The sequence below is a fragment of the Orcinus orca genome, chromosome 14 (assembly GCF_937001465.1).
Source record: "Orcinus orca chromosome 14, mOrcOrc1.1, whole genome shotgun sequence".
NCBI classification, from domain to species: domain Eukaryota; kingdom Metazoa; phylum Chordata; class Mammalia; order Artiodactyla; family Delphinidae; genus Orcinus; species Orcinus orca.
The window spans coordinates 44,496,338-44,518,712 of record NC_064572.1 but is presented as its reverse complement, the minus strand read 5'-3'; the positions used below and the strand labels follow the sequence as shown (position 1 = coordinate 44,518,712).

The 22,375-nt window shown below is 41.1% G+C and overlaps 1 protein-coding gene across 6 annotated transcripts in view; it reads left to right on the top strand.

Moving 5' to 3' along the window:
• ERCC6 (ERCC excision repair 6, chromatin remodeling factor) overlaps positions 1–22,375 on the top strand; it is a 75,483-nt gene that overhangs the window by 41,588 nt on the left and 11,520 nt on the right. For all 6 annotated transcript variants that reach the window (XM_033417593.2, XM_033417592.2, XM_033417595.2 and 3 more), the window contains 5 exons: positions 1,585–1,720; positions 12,414–12,584; positions 13,253–13,429; positions 17,919–18,035; positions 19,757–19,852. In XM_033417593.2, the coding sequence (XP_033273484.1) occupies positions 1,585–1,720; positions 12,414–12,584; positions 13,253–13,429; positions 17,919–18,035; positions 19,757–19,852 (697 nt within the window). The remainder of the gene's footprint in view (positions 1–1,584; positions 1,721–12,413; positions 12,585–13,252; positions 13,430–17,918; positions 18,036–19,756; positions 19,853–22,375) is intronic.

The following is a 22,375-nucleotide window of genomic DNA, read 5'->3' as shown; positions in this document are numbered from 1 at the left end:
GGTTCTCCTGATGCCAATTCTTCTTGTGGTCATAAGATCTCCTTGCACTGTATTTCCTTGTTCACATGCAGCAGGAGAGACCAAGAGAGGAAGCTCTCCCCGACCTAGAGTGTAAGTCCTTCCTTAACCGTGAGCAAGCCAGTCTTCCCACGCCCCTCAGTGGACAGGTGATTGTCGCCAGGGGAACACTGTGTGCTGACAGACAAGCTATGATTCTGGCTTCTCCCCTCTTCGCCATAGCCAGACAGTGATCAGAGTCCCATCGAGTACACGTCTGGGAAGGAAGAGGGGATACCTGCACAAAATTGTGGTTCTGTTTGGAAGGAGAGAGGGGAGATGTGGATTTTGAGAGAGGGGGCCGTGACCAGTTTACTGGCTACCTATGTGTAAGTGAATTGGGGTGATTCCATAAGTAATTTGGTTTTTTAAAAGACTTATGAGCATCTTCCAGATTTTAAATATTCTTCAAAGACGATTTTAATGGTTATATTATATTCCATCTTATTTAACAAACCCTAATAGTATTTACTGTATTCTGTTCTAAGCACTTTATAGATGTTGATTTAATCTTCATATAAATGGTATGATCACTACTGTTATTATTTTAAGATGAAAAGCTGAGGTTCCGTTAGTGTGTGCAGAGCTGGGATTCAGACCCAGGCAGTGCTCCTAACCACCAGCCTGTAGTGCTGTAGTAAAGATGGTTTATTCAGCCCTTCTCTTATTTACAGACGTTCAGGCAGCGCCCACTTTCTCCACAGTATAACTAATGCTACAGTATGTATCGCAGTACACAACTGTTTGTCTTGGGATCGCTTGGTCAACGTGCGACTCTTGTTAAAGCCCTTGCCATGTAGTGCTCAGCTGCTTTACACAAGAACTGAGCGGCTTGTCTTCCGTTGGCCTGGGCTTTCTGGGAAAAACGGTCACTGTGATGCTCACCCACTTGTTTTTTATCACGTGGAGAAGAGAGCAGCACCATGTAGTGGAAGAGCAGGCTGCAGCGATCAGAAGACCGACTTGAGGCCTTGCTCCATCTCTTGGTAACCAGGGGGCCTCGGGCACAGCAGCCTTCAGCGGCCCCGAACACCACAGGATTTCTGTCCTGCTTGCTTCCCGAGGCTGTGAGATTGATTGAAATCTTGTGGGTGAAAACTCTTGGTAGACTATAAAGCTTCAGACCAATTGAAGACACTCTTATGTTCACTTAGGTTAAGATATACTGTACAATGCCTTCACTAATCTGGAAGGAGAGAGAAAAGTATTTTTGTTAGGTAATGTTTGTGTGATTTTTTTTTTTTTTTTTTTACTTTACTATAGACATTATCTTTTGATGTGTAGTAGCTGGTGTCTCCTCTTAATACCTGCACTCACTAACTGATGAATGGGGTTGTAGGGATTTCACTTGGTGGGTTTTATCCTCAATAGCTTTTTCTTTAAAGAAAATATCAGTAAATTTCCAAAGCTAGGATTTTCTTTTTTGAGCTGTTAAGGTTTTGTTTGTTCCTTTTTGTTTTTTGGCAGTTGATCATCCATATGCTGTCCTTCATGGTTGTCTTTTCTTCTTGGACATTTTGGGTGCAGGTTCGAGGGGTTGGGTCCGACTATAATTGTCTGTCCGACGACAGTGATGCATCAGTGGGTGAAGGAATTTCACACGTGGTGGCCTCCGTTCCGAGTGGCAGTTCTGCACGAAACTGGGTCCTTTAGCCACAAAAAGGTAACATTACAGTACTTCAGAATCTTTTTGCTTGTTTTAAAGCCCTCATTTTACATAATTGTTTTTGCTTTGATCCATTTATTTATGAAGTGTATGTTCCTGTGTTTCTTTCTTGCATTTAAACTTATTATTGATTTAATGTAGAGCTCTGTAGTTTTAAAATAATTATGAATGGAGGCTTTGTCATTCTAACAGTCCATGGTGGTGACATGGTCTTGTCCCGTGAAACACAAGCCTGGTACCCTGAGTGGGACCAGAAGTCAGGGGGCTTGTGCAGCAGTTAACTGGCTGGATTTGGGGGCATTAGAGGCTTTAAACAGTTTTAGGAAAGTAGGTACAAAATGTAATAAAATAACTCTTAATTGATAAATGAATTTGTTAACATGCTTTTAAAATGTATTTTAAATGAACAAAAGAACAGCCTGCCATTTTGTAATTTGTACTGTTGCCTTTTAGTTAAGTTGTTTTTTGTTCTCTGAATCGTTGATTACCATTCAGGTCTAATCACTGTTCTTTGAAAGTTGCATTTTCTCACTTACTTGTAGTTTTACCCACACATTATCAAAAAGGTTTATCATCTCTTCTCCTCTGGGTAGCACAGATAGGGTGTATTATGCTTTTTTAATCCTCATGTCTGTCTACCATCTAGACTGTAAGCTCTGCAGTGTGGAGACTATGTCTTCATCGTTATTGTATCCCAGGGGCCCTATAGACAAAGATAATAATTACACATTTTCACTGTGGGTTTGCAGGTTTACTCTGTAGACAAGAAGTGGCAGTTTGCTATGAGTTCTTTCTGTCCTGAGTTTCACAGCTCTTGAGTGAGGTCTCTGTGCCCCCATGAAAACAGTGTGAGCTGAGAGAGCTGTTGAATGCTTGCCTCGCTCAGTTAAATACATGTGAGCCACTAAACTCCAGTGTCTTTATAATTCTGCCAGTACCCCCTTTCCTCCAAATTCCCATTTTGTTCATGGTCATGAGTAAGCAGAACTTTTGATAAAAGTGAATCAGGAGTATCTATAATTTGGTAGCTCAACTTTGGTGAGATGGAATCTTGCTTTTACTAGCTGTTGTTAAAAACAGCATACTTTGCCCTGAATTTTAAATGATAAATAGAAAACAAATGAGTTGAAATAATTAATGAAGTGGGATAAACGCCACAATCAAAACAAAAAACAAAAGTGATTTTTTTTTTCAGCAGCATGAAAATAGCAGCTTAGATTGTTTTTCTAGTTAAACTAAGTTGTTAACTATCCTGTCATCATTCTTGTAAAACATTTTTGATTCCTTTTTTCACTTACATTGTCTGTTGACATTTCTTAATATTTTGTATTGCAAAGTCTTGTACTAGGATTCATTAGTTGATGAATGTCTTTAAAAGGCAAATTTTTCACATGTTCCTCCTTATCCTTTTATTTCTTTTGTGCTTTTTCTTTTACACCTTCACCATATCATGGCTCACTTGAGTCTCTTCTGTTATTATAGCCTGAAGAGCAACCTTCATGTAAATGAAATACATTGACTCATGAATGAAAATAGAATTGACATTGGTCAGTGTCTCTGTTGGTGAGATTTGCTTCCTTAACTTGCTTAGAGAGCAAACAATTATTTCACTTTTATTTACAGTGATTTGCACCTTCTGAGGTGTCTGGTTATGCACAGACACGTGCATATATATGATTATTCATAATTTTTTTAGTACTTAATGGTTTACCAAGAGTTTTAACTTGAAGTTTCTTAACTTTTGAGGAAAAGCAGACTTGTGTTTTTACTCTGACCCTTAACTCTTTGGAGAGTTCCTTTTTCATTATAAAGTATCTCAGATCTCTAAAGATGTAAGCTGTTATGCAAAAGATTGAAAAGATGTTCTTTCGCATCTTTCAAACCGTACTCTCTACTTAGAAACACAATCAGTTTATTATTAATATTTAATATCAGTTTATTATTTGTGATGACGACATATTGAAAATGTGTTAATTCTTCTGCACAGGCCTTGTTATAACACTTCCAAGATCAGAACTCTGGCTTCTGGATTAAAAGACTGAGTGGCATTTGATCCCTTTGCTCCTTCCTTTTGTATTTGTGTGTACAGATCTTTGTTGCCACTCCATGCACACCTGTTGGCTTAAAGGTGTGTGTTAGATTGCAATAGAGTTTACATTTCTTAATCACATTTCAAACATTCTGTCAGTGCTGCTGTGTCCTTTAAGCCAGCATCTAATGTCTAGCTTACTTTCCATCCTTATAGGCTGAAATTTCTTTTTTCCATGGGGGAACTTTCTGTGCGCACCAGCTGTCCTGTCTAAATGTATTGATAATAGCAGCACTCTGGTGTAGGGTTATTCGGTGCTGGAGAAAATAGGGAAGAGAAGAGAATTTCTCTTTGGAAAACTTAAAAAAGTAATAATGCCAGAATTATTCTGCTTATCATTCAAATAGATTATTTTTATTTTTCTAATGATTTGTTGTAGCTGGTAAGATGTAAAACTTTGAAATTTTGGAAGTTTTTCATTTAGAGAAGAGCTATCAAATGATCAAACAGTTTCTAAATGGAGATCATCTATCATTTTTCTTCCCTAAATTGCCTTTTAGCTTCCCACCTCTCTCACCAGGTGATCCTATATTATCTTTGTTAATATTTTCTTTGGTTGACAGCATAATTTTGAATTATCAAATGCACACCCAGCAACCTTGCAAAAAAATATGTGGCTAATATTTTCAACCAGATGATCAAATCAGATAAAGACGTTTTCAGGCTCTGAATCTCCTTTAATGGTCAGTTGAAATCTCATTTACTAGGAATCTAAGATTATCCTTTTCTCATGTTTTATGATCCCTTTTTTCTAATGGAGAGAAACTTGATATGTAAGTTGATTAATATTTATTTGTTGAATAACTATAAACATAACATTGCAGGTATTTGATGCTATTAGGACTCCAAAACATGGATATGATGTTTTTAACTGATCTTGAAAAGATAACCATTTTCTTGGGGAAAGAAAATATATGAAAAGATAATAAAAGAAGGCAGTTTTGTAATTCTTATCCCATAACTCACAGCAGGGGGTGGCAACTTTAGCACTGTGTTGTAAAGTTTAATTATTAAGGACCCTTTTTTCAATTTGTTGGAAGATGTGTAATGAGAAATTTCTTGCTTATATTCTGAAACAGTTGTCACTTTGTAGCTCTCCCATCTTTCCCTGCCTTGTAGGATATAGTAATTCTGTGGAATAGTTTTGATAATTCAAAGAGATCATTTTGATCCATTCATGGTATTTAGAGGCATAGGATTAGGAAATGTGACAATGGCATAAAGGCATAGATTTTATAATTACCAAACCAGGGCTGGAATCTTGGATCTGCCATCTTATAGCTTTGTGACCTGGTACAAGTCACTTAGCTTTTCTGAGCCTAGTTTGATCTCCTGAAAATGGGTTATTTTTGGTAATTTTTTGAGGATTTGTTGGATTAATATGTGTGCACAATAAACTTAGTATGGTCCCCAGCATACAGTGTCTACTCAGGTAATTCCTACAATTAGAAACGAAGAATGTGGTAGACATCTTCATCTCAGTACTTGAGAAAAGATGCTCTGACATTTCTGAGGGATTCAATGTAAATACATTCGAGATAGAAGGTTCAGACCTGCTTTATCAAAAATATTCATAGTCATTCACGTCTAGACCTTTCTCCTTCGTGTCTAGGTTCATTGGCCCCCAAATGATAGTGTTAAAATTCTTTTTGGGAAATGCAAGGTATGACTAAAGAACAGACCACAGGAAAACATGGCCATCTGATGCAACTACCATCACATATTCTTTAAAAAGGCCCGTTTTCTGAAACACTAAAATAAAAAGACTTGGCTTTTTAAAAAGCTGGAAGGGAGACAAGTAAAAACATAACAAATAAAAGTAGAAAAGGGCCACATGGTCCCTCAAGCATCCTGAATATTTCAGACCCGCTCCAGGTACACGAATTACAACACAACGTGATGTAGTTCCCATTAACTTTCGAGATGGTGTATACACCTGATACAAGAAATGATAGATGCTATGCTTGGTCTTTGAGGGATATTGTAAAATTATGTTGCTGGAGCCCTTTTTTCTTCATTGTCAGCACAAATCCTTGTTTATTAAAGATTTAGCTTGAAGGAAATTTTAATTAATTACAGGTGCAGTAAATCCTGCCTGGGAAGCTGCCGTGCTGTGTTTACCGTGAATGGCCTTCATGTGCCTGTGCTCCACTCCGCTCTCCCTGCTGCCTGACAGTGTGATTTATGGCTGTTGTTTCCTACCAGTCCACTGTTTGCCCTCTAGGAGGGATTGGTCTCCTGAGCCTCCGTAATAACAGCAGCACTTTCACAGACATCTTTTAATGACAACAGCACTGCATTCAGTAAGTCAGGCTAATTGCAGATGTACCCTATTAATTGCAAAAACTAGGAGAGGTTACATATTTTACAAGCTTTTAATTTGAAACCGCCCGAGATGATTTGTCTTAAGTGTTTGGATAGAGACGTCCATAATATTCAACAATTCACCATTGTTGAAACTCCGGTCTAGGCTGTTACAGAATTCTGAGATTGAATCAGGTAAAAACAAATAGTCTTAGATGTGTTTTTACCCAGTGGCTGTTATGTGGAGGTTATGTTTTCAATGTGGACATTAAAAAATTTTCTTACTCTTTTTATAAAAGCATCTTTGATTCTTATCATCATACATCTTTTTGAATATGGTAGAAATTTTGTATTTCTATAGTTAACGTTACAGAATTTTCCAAATAAACTTCAATTCTTAGACATGTCGAAGAAGCTAAACATCACTCTGGTGGTATGTATTTGAGAGGCATGGCATCTCGTTTGTTTAACTGTGGTAAAGTGATGTCCGAAATCCAGTTCAGGGTGGCGTTCCTCGGAGGGTAGTGGAATGACTGTGGTGAGTCACTGCGTCTAGCAGTTAGGAGTTCCAGGGTCATGAGCAAGCAGATCCACATGGGCAGGGTTTGGCTGTGATCCAGCGGACAGTTCATAAATGTGAGTGGTAATTTCACTTCTGCTGTATTTCAGGCCCCAAACAGTTGTCGTTGTTTTACTCTCCCATTTCTCTCTGGGCACATAGCTCTGTGCCTGGAGTAGCACAGGGCACGGGGCATTCCTGTGTGTCGGTTTGCTGTCATTCCACGCCCTACCTGCTTCAGGGCTTCTGGCAGCCACTGCTGTCCCAGGAGGAGGAAGAGATGGGGATAGAGTTGGGATAGCTGCCTGCCTAGAATCTCAGTGGAAGATTCAGATGTGGAGGAGCTATTGAAATCAGCTCTGGCTTCTAAAAGTCTCAGGACTGGTGGGATGCGTTCGAGGTGGAACAGTGCATCTCCGGACAGTCTGCTTTTCTTCACTGGACACTAGCCACCATGGCAGAGCCGGTGGCAGTGGAGTAGCAGTGTAGTCAGGGAGAAGTGGGTAAGGCGAGGCATGGGAGAGTCTATACGTGTGTTTGTAAGGCTGTGAGCCTTGAGGTATTTAGTGCTGCATTCATCATAGGTAAAAAAAAAAAAAAGTCAGGAAATGATTAAATCAGGTGTGGCCCTCGATGTAGTATTGCATAGGCGCGGAAAATCATGAATAGGAAGATGGCAAAACAGTAGTCATATTAATAATACAGCTCTCAACTGTTGAGCCTTTACTAGTACCAGGTGTTATAGCTCTTAACTCTGAAGTTTTGAGTGTATTATGACATGAGAAAAGTTTCTCTTTTCCTCTTTCAGAATTTTCTTGGCCATTGTTACACCCTTTTATAGTCTATTGAATTAAAAAATATTTTAACCCTTGTTTATTAAGATAATATTTTTTAAGATGTTGAATTTTATAAAATTTGTATGACTATGATTACATGAATTATTGTATTAGTTTTCCTAATATTTAGCTATTCTTCTATTTCTGTTGTGCCTTTAGCTTAATGTAGTGCTAGGTTTTATTTATAAAGTAATGAATCTCTAGTTGGGGAGTACACACACTGTGTGAGTATGTTGCTTCTGTCAGTTTTGAAAACAGGGTTTTGCTAGCCTTCTGTCTTTTTCTGTATTTTGGAACCGTTTAAATAACAGGATTGATTCCTACTTCACTTGTAAAACCCTTTGGGTCTAGTAGACTTCTAGTGGGAAAAGCATAACATCCTTTTCAAGTCCTTCAGTATTGGTCTGATTGGTTTGTCTCATTTTTCTTGGGTCCATTTTGGGTAATGTTCACATTCTCTGTCAAAGTTCAGATTCTCTGGCATTGGATTGCATGTGGCATTGGCTAACATTTTGTGTTCTCTGCCTCTGGGGTGACTCCTTTAATGTTTTTCATGCTGCCCATCTGAGTCTGTTCTTCGGGCTGACTTTCCAGAGGTCTGTCTGTTTTTTGGTCTTTTCAAAGAGTTACTTAGTTTTTTTCTCTATCAATTCTACCAGGTTTTGTCCTTAAGCTTCCCTGATTTTTGTTTTTCTCTTACTGTCTCACTGCCTTTATTTAGCCAATTGTATTGGCTGCTGGGTTTGATTTCAGCCTCAGTAGGGTGTGGGGAATGAGTATCTTTGTGTGGGTTAAGGCTCTGCTGAGAGCTGTTAAAAGGAGCTCACTGATGGAGAGACTCCGATCCTTTGGATCCTAACTCTAAACTTTCAGTTGCCTTTAGTCTTCCTCTGTCTCTAATGACTGTCGAACTCTGAGAAGCTGTGGCCGTGTCCCCTGCTGGCTGTGGATGTGCTCCTTTGCCAGCATAGCTCTAAGGGCTGTGCCTTGGGTTCTGGTGCAGTGCTCCGGGCAGGCAGGTAAAGGCCTGGCTCTTCTCTCTAGTGTGTTGTCTCCTTAAAATACAAACGAGGCCCTCCTTTTCCTGTTCACTTCTTGTTGTCTGATACTTGTATTTCTGATCCTGCCTTGTTTTTGTTTGCATTTCCTTGGGATATCTTTAATAGTTCCCATACTCCTAACTCTCAGCACCAGTCTAGTTTGGGTCTCATCTCTTAAACACAGGCCAGGTTTTGGCCGTACTTTCCTAGGGGAAAGGGTCACAGCTGACAGCCCACTGTCATGTGGAGACCCTGACGTAAATGTTAGGTCTGAAGCCAGCTGTCTTATTTTCTGTTTATTGTATTTTCTGCTTTTTATATTTTCTTAATTCTTTTTCTGTTTCCTATTAGAAAATTTTCTATTCCTATTAGAAAATTTTCTATTCCTATATCTATTTTTTTCCTGATAGTGGTTTGATAGTTCTACAGTCTATTTCTTTTCTGGTATTTATGCTGAAGTAGCAACTATTAATCAATAAATGGGCTTAAATTTTTTTTTTTTTTTTGCGGTAAGCGGGCCTCTCACTGTTGTGGCCTCTCCCGTTGCGGAGCACAGGCTCCGGATGCGCAGGCTCAGCAGCCATGGCTCACGGGCCTAGCCGCTCCGCGGCATGTGGGATCTTCCCGGACCGGGGCACGAACCCGTGTCCCCTGCATCTGCAGGCGGACTTTCAACCACTGTGCCACCAGGGGAGCCCTGGGCTTAAATTTCTTATGAATGTATTTCAGTCTGTTTTTCTGTCATGATGAAGACATGAACAGTGTTCATCGCCTGTGCTCCATTCTACCATTGATAAGGTGGGATTTTTAGTACACTCTTAATTTCCCCTGTTCTCACTCTAGGTTTGTTAAATTAAACTGGAATTATAATCATGCAAAAATAGATCCCTTTTTATATTTTAGATAATTTCATAACAGTTTCATTAGTATTTAAAACAATGTTTTAATATTTACTTAATTATTATTTTAATAATTTTAGAATGGTAGGTATATTACATATAACCTTCCCTTAAAAATATTTTCTTTCGTAGTAAAGTAAGAGGCAGTGTTGCCTAATATTCAGTTAATATTAGCTTTGGAGTTGGCTGCTTTTCTATGCTCAGATCCTACCACCACTTTACCAGCTATGTGACCTGATAAGCCACAGTTTTCCCCTCTGTAAATTGGGGGTAAGGACCTCTGTCCTCTCTCAGAGTTGCTGTGAGCACTCAGTCTGTGATGAGCATGAGGCGGGGAGCTCTGTCGCCTGCTCTTGTGCAGAGTGCGGGGTCCTGAGCACCTTTCTTCTCCCACCAGGGAAAGGAGCTGCATTCTTTTAGTGACCGCACCCCTGCACCGGCTGGAGGTAGCATGCTGTTCATAGGCCATCTCTTGCTGGTTTACTTTCTGTCCTTGCCCAGCTAAAGGTGAAATTTGTTCTTTTTTTCTGTCAAGCGTGACTGCTAATTTGGATCAATGCAGAATTCCAGGGTCTTTGCTTTCCCCCTAGAATTATGGAAAGATTTGCCTTTCGTTTTCTGACGTATTTAGTGTTGCAGAAAAGATATCCAGCACAGATTTCCTTTGCAGGGAATCTTTTTTCAGTCTGTTTTGTTCTGACTAGAAGCTACAGCATTTTCTCGTTTTCCCTTGTTTTGGGGATTCAGACATCTAATAGGTGTGTACCCAGGTGTATGGCTGTTTCGGTGTTTTGTTCTATAGACTCTATTCTCTCCTCGGAAGTTTTTTCTATCATTTTTAAAATCACTTCTTTTATATCCTTTGTACTCTATCCTTCTTGAATTCATGTTATACATCATCAGAGCTCCTGGATTTGTCTTTCTTGTCTCCTTGGCTTTTCTCTCATTTTCTTTCGTTTTAAAAAAAAACAGTTTTCCATCTACTGTGTTGTTTTCAGTTTAACAAGGATTGACACAAAGGATGTTTTGGAAAAATAAAAATTGGGTAAGTGTTTACATGTTATACCTTTTTCTGGTCTTCTTATGAGCCCTCCTTCCCCACAGTAGTGGACATACTAGTCAGTGTTTACGACTTACAGATTAATGAAACATAAACTTCCACTGCTGATAATGTATAATTCTGTTGTATATATTATGTTTGTGTACATATTTATAAAGTGCCTTAGATTGTATCATGATTGAAAGGTTGATTTTTTTTAATTTTTAAACATTTTATTATATTTATTTTTCCTTCCAGTTTTATTGAGATATAATTGACATACAGCACTTTAGAAGTTTGAGGTGTACAGCATAATGATTTGAGATACATACACCATGAAATAATTATCACAGTAAGCTTAGCGAACGTTCATCCGCTCATATAGATACAAAATTAAAGAAATAGAAGAAAATTTCCTGTGATGAAAACTCTAGAATTTACTCTCAACTTTCATACCTAACATACAGCAGTGTTAATTATATTTGTCACGTTGTATATTACATCCCTAGTACTTAGCTTATAACTGGAAGTTTGTACCTTTTGATTGCCTTCATCCAATTCCTCCTCCCCCCCATCTTCCACCTCTGGTAACCGCAACTATGATCTCTTTTTCTATGAGTTTGTGTTTGAAGTATAATTAACCTATAACACTATGTTAATTCCTGTTACACAACATAGTAATTCAATATTTCTATAGGTTTCAAAATGATCTTCATGATAAGTCTAATTATTATATGTTACCATACAAAGATGTTGCATAGTTATTGACTAGATTGCCCTGCACTGTACATTTCACCCTTGACTCATTTATTTTGCAACTGGAAGTTTGTACCGCTTAATCTCCCTCACCTATTTCTTCCCTGCCCATCCCGTTTGTTCCTGGTACCTATGGCTATTTCTTTCTTTTCTTTTCTTTTCTTTTTAACATCTTTATTGGAGTATAATTGCTTTACAATGGTGTGTTAGTTTCTGTTGTATAACAAAGTGAATCAGTTATACATATACACATGTTCCCATATCTCTTCCCTCTTGCGTCTCCCTCCCTCCCACCCTCCCTATCCCACCCCTCTAGGTGGTCACAAAGCACCGAGCTGATCTCCCTGTGCTATGCGGCTGCTTCCCACTAGCTATCTGTTTTACATTTGGTAGTGTATATATGTCCATGCCACTCTCTCACTTTGTCACAGCTTAACCTTCCCCCTCCCCATATCCTCAAGTCCATGCTCTAGTAGGTCTGTGTCTTTATTCCCATCTTACCCCTAGGTTCTTCATGACCTTTTTTTTTCTTAGATTCCATATATATGTGTTAGCATACGGTATTTGTTTTTCTCTTTCTGACTTACTTCACTCTGTTTGACAGACTCGAGGTCCATCCACCTCACTACAAATAACTCAATTTCGTTTCTTTTTATGGCTGAGTAATATTCCATTGTATATATGTGCCACAGCTTCTTTATCCATTCATCTGTCGATGGACACTTAGGTCGCTTCCATGTCTTGGCTATTGTAAATAGTGCTGCAGTGAACATTGTGGTACATGACTCTTTCTGAATTACGGTTTTCTCAGGGTATGTGCCCAGTAGTGGGATTGCTGGGTCATATGGTAGTTCTATTTTTAGTTTTTTAAGGAACCTCCATACTGTTCTCCATAGTGGCTGTATCAATTTACATTCCCACCAACAGTGCAGGAGGGTTCCCTTTTCTCCACATGAAAGGTTGATTTTATTTATTTATTTTTTGGCCACGCCGCATGGCATGTGGGATTTTTGTTCCCCGACCAGGATTGAACCCGTGCTCCTTGCATTGGAAGCGGGGAGTCTTAACCACTGGACTGCCAGAGAAGTCCTTAAAAGGTTGATTTTAAGAGTCATCTTCATTTAACTTCTTATTTAAAACTGTCTTTACCATTTTGTCATCATTTTAGGAGAAACTAATTCGAGATATTGCTCATTGTCATGGGATTTTGATCACTTCTTACTCCTACGTTCGACTGATGCAAGATGATATTAGCAGGCATGACTGGCACTATGTGATCTTGGACGAAGGACACAAAATTCGGAATCCAAATGCTGCCATCACTCTTGCTTGCAAACAGGTGTGACCTTTAATAACAAGGAGGGTTTCCAGGTGGATAATATTTAATTGAGAATAAACTCTGCTTTTAGTAACAGACTTATTTAATCTTTCCTTGTGCTTTTTTTTTTTTTTTTTGTGGTACGCGGGCCTCTCACTGTTGTGGCCTCTCCCATTGCGGAGCACAGGCTCCGGACGCGCAGGCTCAGCGGCCATGGCTCACGGGCCCAGCCGCTCCACGGCATGTGGGATCTTCCCGGACCGGGGCACGAACCCGTGTCCCCTGCATCGGCAGGTGGACTCTCAACCACTGCGCCACCAGGGAAGCCCTTTCCTTGTGCTTTTGCATAAGGAATTTGAAATACACATTTTGCCTTAATGCAGAACACTTTTCATTCTTGCACTTAATCATGTTTTCTAAAATTCTAATTGTTCACATTAGTTAATGTCTCTTATAGGGATCAGTTGTTAGAATGTAACCAAATCCAACTCTAGTCCATAGTCTTCAGCTTGAACAGTATGTGTAATTAAAGAATTAAAGTTTCATAAAATGTCTGCGTTTTAGAGGAGACCAAAAGAATATGTAGTTGTGTTAAATAATAAGATTGCCTGGGAGTGTTTTGGGGTAGGGTTGGTGATCATCTGCTAAAAGGTGAATTTAACAGAAAAGTCCTTGCTTTCTCCGAACAGTTCCGCACCCCTCATCGCATCATCCTGTCTGGCTCACCGATGCAGAATAATCTCCGTGAGCTGTGGTCACTCTTTGATTTCATCTTCCCGGGAAAGCTGGGCACGTTGCCTGTGTTTATGGAGCAGTTCTCAGTCCCCATCACCATGGGGGGGTATTCAAATGCCTCCCCAGTACAGGTAATGTAGCAGGCAGGTGACACTTCTGGTGTTTTAATATTTAAAACGTTCCTACTAACTACTATACTTTGTAGCCAAGTCATTCAGAATGTAAGGGAAATGACCAAGCTTATAAATTGGTATCTGATAAAAAACCACAAAATTATTTTTGCTTGATAGCGCATAACTTTCCAGATGAGTTTTTAAAAAATCATGTAAAATATTCAAGAGCAGTCAGAAATTATGAGATAAGAGTGAGTCACTTCTGGACAGCATGTAATAGTGCAAATTGGGTAGTGCATCTTATAAAGTACTTTACAAGCTTAGCAAAGGGGACACGAGAGAAGACTTAACAAGACGTATACCCTTTAACCTGATCCTGCGAAAACAGGTTGGGAAAAGTGGGACATTCTAGGTTAGAGCAACAGTATAATGCAGCCACTCTGTGTGACCATGAGCAGTGAGGAGACATGCTTGACTGGACTGGAGATGCTTTAGGAGGAGTTGCAGGAAAGCTGTGGATGCTGGCAGTGGGGGCCTTGAAGGGAGGCAGGAGCGCTTAGGCAGGGAAGAGCCACTGAAGGTGTTTGAGCAGGAGGCTGGGAGCAGGCTGTTCTTGGACGGTTACTCAGGCTGCAGGTAGTTGTGGGAGGGAGGCTGGCATTGAGGGACCTGCAGGAATTGTTGGGGGTGAGGGTGATGAGAGCCTGGACCTGGATGTGGGTGATGGTCCTGAGAAAGCAGGTCCAGAGCAAGAGTCCCAAGTGGCGTTTTCTAGGCAGAACAAACAAGATGTGGAGGTTGATAAGATAAAGGAAATTGGTGGGAGAGTGGTGAGCTTGCTGTAGCTAACCCCTGAGGCTTCAAGCCTGGTGACTGGTAGAGTGGGCTTGTCACAGACAGGAACGTTAGGAGGTGAGGCCAACTGGAGGGCGGTTTATGGAATTTGGGGGCAGGCTCTAGCCTCCATGAGAGGCTGGGTCTCTGCACAGCTCTCAGGTGGGGGCCTGTACCAGCCAGGTTATGACTGAGCCAGAAATAAAATACATAACTAGAAAAAGAATTTTAGACCTTTAAGATTAGAGGACTGTCAAAAACCATTTTAATACCTTTAAAATTTTGAGATTGAATGATTTTTGATTTTTAATTAACTTTTACGGGAGCTCTCTTCCTCCACTGAATCCCCGTTATCCTTCATGTATCCTGTTCTTTTTTTTTTTAACTCTTTATTTTGGAATAATTTCAAACTTAACAGAAAGTTGCAAGAATTGTAAAAATAGCTCCTAGATTCCCTAATTGTTAGCATTTTGCTAACATTTTGCCGTATTTGCTCTTTCCTTCCCTCCCTCCTCCTTACCTGTCTCTGTCTCTGTCTCTGTCTCTGTCTCTCTCCCCCCCCCCCCCCGCTGTATACACACACACACACACACAAATTTATGCTTTTTTTTTTCTGAATCATCTGAGTAAGTTGTAGACATGATGCCCCTTTTCTCCAAATCCTTTAGTGTATATTTCCTAAGAAGAGGGATGTTGTCTTACATAACCATGGTATAAACATCAAAATCAGGAGGAAATGTAACATTGATGTAATTCTGTTATCTAATCTATTTGTCATGCACATTGTGCTGGTTGTTCCAGTAATTTCCGTGTCTGTTTAGTCTCCTTTAATCTGAAGCTGTTCCTCTGATCTTTCTTTTGCCTTCATGACTTGACATTTTTGCAGACTAGAGGCCTATTGTTTCATAGAACGTGCCTCACCTTGGGTTTGTTTTCCATTCTTTGTGATTGGAATCAGCTTATCCGCTTTGAGCAGGAGTGCACAGAAGCGGCCCGTCTCTCAGTGCTCTACCCGTACCTGGAGGCACACGCTGTTGGTCTGTCCCTTCATCGGTGGTGGTCTGACTACTGGGCAAGGTGTTGTGTGTCAGATTTCTAAACTCTTTAAAGCTACCACTTCTCCTTTATAATTAATAAGTCATTTATGGGGTATACTTTGAGGCGGTGCAACTATGGTCTGTTTCTTCCTTGAAGTCCTCGTTTCAGAAGTTTGTGCACTTATCTTCTTTCCCTTTTTAGACTGTAAAGTCCTTGGGAGCAGAGGTACTGCTTTTATTTGCTCCTTTTTGTTTTAAGTCCATGGTTGCCATGAAATAGTGAATCCCAAGAAGGTAGTCTGTCAGCAGATATTTTGTGTGTCAGGCTGGGGCTAAAATGATGGGAAATGGCTGACAATCAGAGCCTTCCCTTGAATAGCATTCCTGGTCCAGTGGAGAGTGTGCAGGGGGGAAAGTGGTAAACAGATGATCACGGTATAGGGTAATGAAGACTGTGCTCAGGGGAGATAGCCAATAGCAGAGCTTGTGGGAGTCAAGGCAGGCTTCCTGGGTGGGGATGATTAGGTTCTAAAAGGCTGAGGAGGGTGAGGGGGAAGAACATTAACTACCCCAAAACATGGACTGCCCCTTGGATTTGTACATTGAGCCTGTGCAGGGGATTTTAGAACTGAAAAGAGCCCGAGGAGTCATCTAGTTGAGCCTCCTCATTTCATGCTCAAGGTTATTATTGAGACTGAGCGTTTTGGTGACTTGCCTAAGGTGACTGGGCTCTGGGAGAGGCAGAACTGGGGAGGAGTTATCACTCTGCCTCCTCAGGAAGAGGAAGGAAGCATGAGCGGGCTCAGCAAGGTGTCCATTTTCCATAGCAGTGGGGAGGTGGAGTGACGAAGGAACACGGTTGGATCCTCACTGTGCATTTTTACTCACAGAGAGGCAGACACAAGAAGCAGAAGGGAATTCAATATAGAATTGGCTCGAAAGTTGGACTGGAGAATGTGGCGTGACATCAAAGCTAAAATAGGGTTTCTTGGTCTTCCCTGCTCTCACATCCCCACCCCAGTGTAAAGCTTAAGATCTTCCTCTGGGGAGAGTGGGATGTGAGAAACAGACCCGTCCCCAGCCACTCTGAGCTCCAGCCCTTGCAAGTTCAGCACAAGTGGGCTGGGGGCGGGCGGACTTTCCAGAAGGGTAGACGGGCAGGAGAGAGCGAGCTGCCAGGCCACTCACCAGCGCAGCCCTGGGTTTCCAGCACCATCAGCATCTCACTCATTCTTCGAGAGGAGAGAAATGGAGGTAGACGTGAGCATGTGGGCAGAGTTTCCTTAACACGCTGTATATATTTTTAGGAAGATTTTAAATAATGTACTTGCTTCCTTGGTAGGACTGCAATGTCTTGTTAAAATTTGAAATTTATCTCAGCATTACAAGCCATAAAATGTACCTGGTTATCATCTTCAGGTAATTTTTATCAATGTCTGAATGATACGTTTACAGGATTACCTGTAAGCAAAAGTCGTTGATGAATGGAGTTTCTTTGTTATTGTCTGCTGGTCCAAGTAAAACTGTTTTTTTGTTTTTCTGTCTTTTTTTTTGCGGTACGCGGGCCTCTCACTGCTGTGGCCTCTCCCATTGCGGAGCACAGGCTCCGGATGCGCAGGCTCAGCAGCCATGGCTCACAGGCCCAGCCGCTCCGCGGCATGTGGGATCTTCCCGGACCGGGGCACGAACCTGTGTCCCCTGCATCGGCAGGCGGACTCTCAACCACTGCGCCACCAGGGAAGCCCAACTATGTTAATTTTTTAACGTGAATTTTTCTGTGTTTATTCAAGCTCTTTTAATTATTCATTTTGCTGATAACTTTCTTAAATTTAAGCTTTGGTTGGAAATTTTCTTGTTCCATTAAATAGTATTTACTAGGTTGTTAAGCCTATTTAGATTTTTTTCAAAGTATCAATAATTTATTGAATTCTTTGTTTGCCTTTAAGTGAATTGCAGAGAGAGTGGTTTCCTGCACTGTGGGTCTTTGTTTTTCTCTGGACAGTTAATACCCATCTCATGTGGCTGTGCTCCATTACAGAGCCATATGCTCCATTTTAGGCTGGAGTGACCTTTCGTTTCTGGGATCATAGGGCTTTTCTTGAACTTACTCTCGGAGTCTCCTGTGGGCAGTAATCTCTGCTTATTATCTGCTGTTCCCCTTGCTGCAGCATTTCCCTGAGTTAGTGTTTGATCTTCAGTCTTGCGGAGTAGCAGTTCCTTTGTGGCTATTGGAGAGTACAAGATTATAAACTGAGATTTGTTTGAAAGCAGTTTTTTTCCCTAGAGGGGGTCAAGCGCTGAATAAATCTCCACTTTAGGGTCTAACTATATAATAATAATTAAATAGAGGTGGAACAGGGCACAAAATTACCAGTTGTTCTTTCGTACATTTTGGTTAATGAGAAGTTTTGTTTTGTTTTTTTTTTTATTGATGATATTATTATGAAAGCTATTGCGTCCTGGAGTATATGGAACTTAAATTTTTACAAACCATTTTCCTACTGTTTCCCACAATTTTGTACAACCATTGGTCATTCTTTTAAAAAAATTTTTTAAGCATTGGAATCATTTGAGAGGTAAGAACAAATGCATTCCTTAGATATACAGTAATTGTTTCCCCTTTTCTCTTATAAAAGGTTAAAACTGCTTATAAGTGTGCATGTGTTCTACGAGATACCATAAATCCATACCTACTGCGGAGAATGAAGTCGGATGTCAAAATGAGCCTTTCTTTGCCAGATAAAAACGAACAGGTCTGTAAATACAAGAATTATCAAAACATTCCTAAAGCACAGGTGTACCTGGCATTCACCCTGCTTTTCACACACAGAATAGGTGAGGCTAACAGGTGTGGTCTCTGGTGCTGGGGGGCAGGCTAGTCTACAGCTGTAGATACCTGCCTACGACAGGTGAGCCTGCTGGGCTCAGGAGTGACTGGAGGGTGGGGAAGTGGAGGTGGTCATTGTGCACATCCTTTCAGGGAGTTTCCCCCCTCAGTTTTTTTTAATATATTTATTTAATTTATTTATTTTTGGCTGCGTTGGGTCTTCGTTGCTGTGCACGGGCTTTCTCTAGCTGCGGCGAGTGGGGACCACTCTTAGTTGCGGTGCAAGGGCTTCTCATCGCGGTGGCTTCCCTTGTTGTGGAGCACGGGCTCTAGGTATGCGGGCTTCAGTAGTTGTGGCTTATGGGCTCTAGAGCGCAAGCTTAGTAGTTGTGGTGCGCAGGCTTAGTTGCTCCACGGCATGTGGGATCTTTCCGGACCACAGATCGAACCCATGTCCCCTGCATTGGCAGGAGGATTCTTAACCACTGCGCCACCAGGGAAGCATCCCCCTCAGTTTTTGGAGCATCTAAGGTGTGGAGCACTGATCTGAGGAAGATGAATGGGTTTTCAGATCTGGTGCAAAGATGAAAGGGTTGTCCTGGATCCCTTGCAGGGACCTGCTGGTCTGAGAATAAAGGAGAACAACCAGGTGTGACAGATGAAGAAGTAGATACATTTTACAGAGTGAAAATTAGGAAATCAGGCCTGATAGCTTCAGTTTCTATTTCTGTTTTTTTGTTTTTGATGTTTTTAAGTAGAGGTGGAGACACAGGTGGTGGGTGGGTGGCTTGGGGAGAGTGAGGAGTCTTGTCACGGCCGTCTGGGTGTGAGCAGGTGCTGAGCGGGGGTGGGGGGGGGTCCTCTCTAGGACGCCGCCCTGGTGGGGCTGTCTCCAGCGGCACTCAGCACTTACCACAAAGGAGTGGAGAAGGCAGGCGGTTGAGTTCCTCTTCATTTGGAAGTTTGCAGGGCAGATGCAGTAGGTGGCAGAGGGGTAGCTGAAGGAAAATACTGTGGGTTTGTGAGTAGCTGAGGAACATAGGCCGTGAAATGGTGGCAGTGGTCTTGGAGAAGGAGAGGAGGGTTGAGAGGCAGAATGTCGGGGGGTGAGGGGAACGTGGGGGCGTGGGTTAGTAGATGCTGTTGGGCTGGCAGGGTAAGGGGTTGTCAGAGGTGAGTCTGGTAAACTTGGGGATGGCTTAGAACTCCAGGAAAGGGAGGGGGTGTGCCAGGCAAGGTTAAGGTCCCTGGTCAGGTTTGCTGAAGTGAAGAGTGGGTTGAGGGGATCGCGAGCTGAGATGGTCTGAGCACTCGGAGGCTGGGATGGAGGAAGCGCTGTGCACCTGGTCCTGAACTTCCCCATGAGCAGGAAGCCAGGCTTCAGGGACTCCCAGGATAGTGGGGTGGGGACCAAATGGCATGGGGACCAAAAAGTGGATGGAAGACAGAAACGGAGGAGGCTCTTGAGAGGAGGGAGCTCTTCTTTGCTCAGCTCTGAGATGTGGCTTCTTTTTGTTTTGTTTTTAATAAGATGTACACTGAAAATTACATACATTGTGTTCTTTTGATTAGTAAATTTTGTTACTATTTTAGTTATTTTGTTTTGTTAAGTTTTATTTTTCAGCTCTGTTTTTATTCTCCCCTTAGGTCTTATTTTGCCGTCTTACAGATGAGCAACATAAAGTCTACCAAAATTTCATTGATTCCAAAGAAGTTTACAGAATTCTCAATGGAGAGATGCAGGTCAGCCAAATAATAGAAGCTGGAGAAAGAATTGTGGACCAAGGAAAGTGGGGGAGGAAAGGAAACTAGTACTAGTCAAGGATTCACTATTATTACCCTCTTGAAAATATTTGGGTGTGAACCTTCCCTTCATTTGAAGCCCTTCCAGAAGTAAGAGAACACACAGTTTGAGCATGCTCCCTTTTTATCTGTACTGCAGCACTGTTACACTTGAACCCAGCACTGCATGGTCTAGTGGAAGAATGCACTAGACAACAGGGTCTGTAATGGTGGGTCCTACAGGGATTGCTGTTCCTCTGTAGCATGTCGGGAGCAGCCCCGGACTGCTGGGCTGCACAGAGGAAGAATTATTGTTATACATTTTTGTATAAGTAATAACATTTTAGTTATTGGCCATATTCAGCAATATATGTGGGTAAACGTCTCTTCATTCAGCACATGTAGTAAGTTTATCATCAGCTTTAGTCAAAAGCTTCACGTAAACTCTTCAACTTCTTTGTGCTTCAGTATCTTGAAGCGTGAATTGTATTTTTATTTGACATGTAAGACTTCCTTAGTCCTTGGTCCATCCTCGTTGGAGGTACAGCTGAGCAGCATGGGATGCTCGGAAATACACTTTCCTGCCTCCTGCATGGAGCCAGATAGAGATGAGTGTGGGTGACAAGGCTGCCTGTGTTCCGTAGTATCTACGTGTTTTTTCCTCCAGATTAAGGCATTTTCGTTCTTTTACCCACCTCTTACTATTTATTTCATCTGTCATTGGCATCTCTAGGAGGTTTTGAAACCATTCACATTTATTCATCTCTCCTGTATCTCCCCTTAAATTATCTTCACGTGTCTCCAAGTTGTGAAGCCTTAGGTGGTCTAGATCAGCACTGTCCAGTAGATGGAGAACACAAGCCCCATGTGTGATTTAAAATTTTCTAGTACTCACATTAAAAAAGATGAAAAAGCAAAACAGGTGAAATCAACTTTGATAATATATTTTATTTAGCCTGATGTATCTAAAATATTTTAATATGTAATCAAAATTTTTAAACTACTGAGATATTTTACTCTTTTTTGTACTAAGTCTTCAAAATTGGGTATTTTACATTGGTAACACATCTCAATTTGGACTACACACTTCACGTGCTCAGTGGCCACACATGGCTCGTGACTGCTATGTTGGACAGCAGAGATCTCCAGGAAGAAAGACAAGTAACAGATGACTCTGGGGAGTGGTGATGGGGTTCCTGCTTTGTTCAGATCGTTTATTGTTTATTTGTTTAACTGTTTACTAGTTAAAACTACCATTTTAGCCATTGATTTTTGGCTTAATTTATGATTTATCTTTTTCCACTTGAGTTTTTATACTGGTGAGTGTGACTTGAGTCAGGGGTGAAACCTGTGAAAGATTCCCTCTTGTTGGGGCGGGCAGGTGGGCTCTCTCACTTTGGGTCTCCAAGCCCTTCTGCTGCGTGAAAAGTCCCGCACGTCATTCCCATCCATGGATTTTGCACGTGGGTATGTTTTCTGATAAACTAATGTAAACGTAAAGGGAATTTCAACCTCTGACTCACATGTTAAAATACAGAACTTCTAGTGAGGTACTTAGGAGTATAATATTTAAATGCATTTGTTTGTAAAATAGATAGCTAGTGGGAAGCATAGCACAGGGAGATCAGCTTGGTGCTTTGTGACCAGCTAGAAGGGTGGGATAGGGAGGGTGGGAGGGAGGAAGACGCAAGAGGGAAGAGAGATGGGGATATATATATATGTATAGCTAATTCACTTTGTTATAAAGCAGAAACTAACACACCACTGTAAAGCAATTATACTCCAATAAAAATGTTTAAAAAAAATAATATCAAGAAAACACTCCCATTTACCATTGCAACAAAAAGAATAAAATATCTAGGAATAAACCTACCTAAGGAGACAAAAGACCTGTATGCAGAAAATAATAAGACACTGATGAAAGAAATTAAAGATGATACAAATAGATGGAGAGATATACCATGTTCTTGGATTGGAAGAAACAACATTGTGAAAATGACTCTACTACCCACAGCAATCTACAGATTCAATGCAATCCCTATCAAACTACCACTGGCATTTTTCACAGAACTAGAACAAAAAATTTCACAATTTGTATGGAAACACAAAAGACCCCGAATAGCCAAAGCAATCTTGGCAAGTTTTTTTTTGAGCGGCATGTGGGATCTTCCCGGACCGGGGCACGAACCCGTGTCCCCTGCATCGGCAGGCAGACTCTCAACCACTGCGCCACCAGGGAAGCCCAAGTTTCACAATTTGTATGGAAACACAAAAGACCCCGAATAGCCAAAGCAATGTTGAGAACGAAATACGGAGCTGGAGGAATCAAGCTTCCTGACTTCAGACTATACTACAAAGCTACAGTAATCAAGACAGTATGGTACTGGCACAAAAACAGACATATAGATCAATGGAACAGGATGGAAAGCCCAGAGATAAACCCACGCACATATGGTCACCTTATCTTTGATAAAGGAGGCAGGA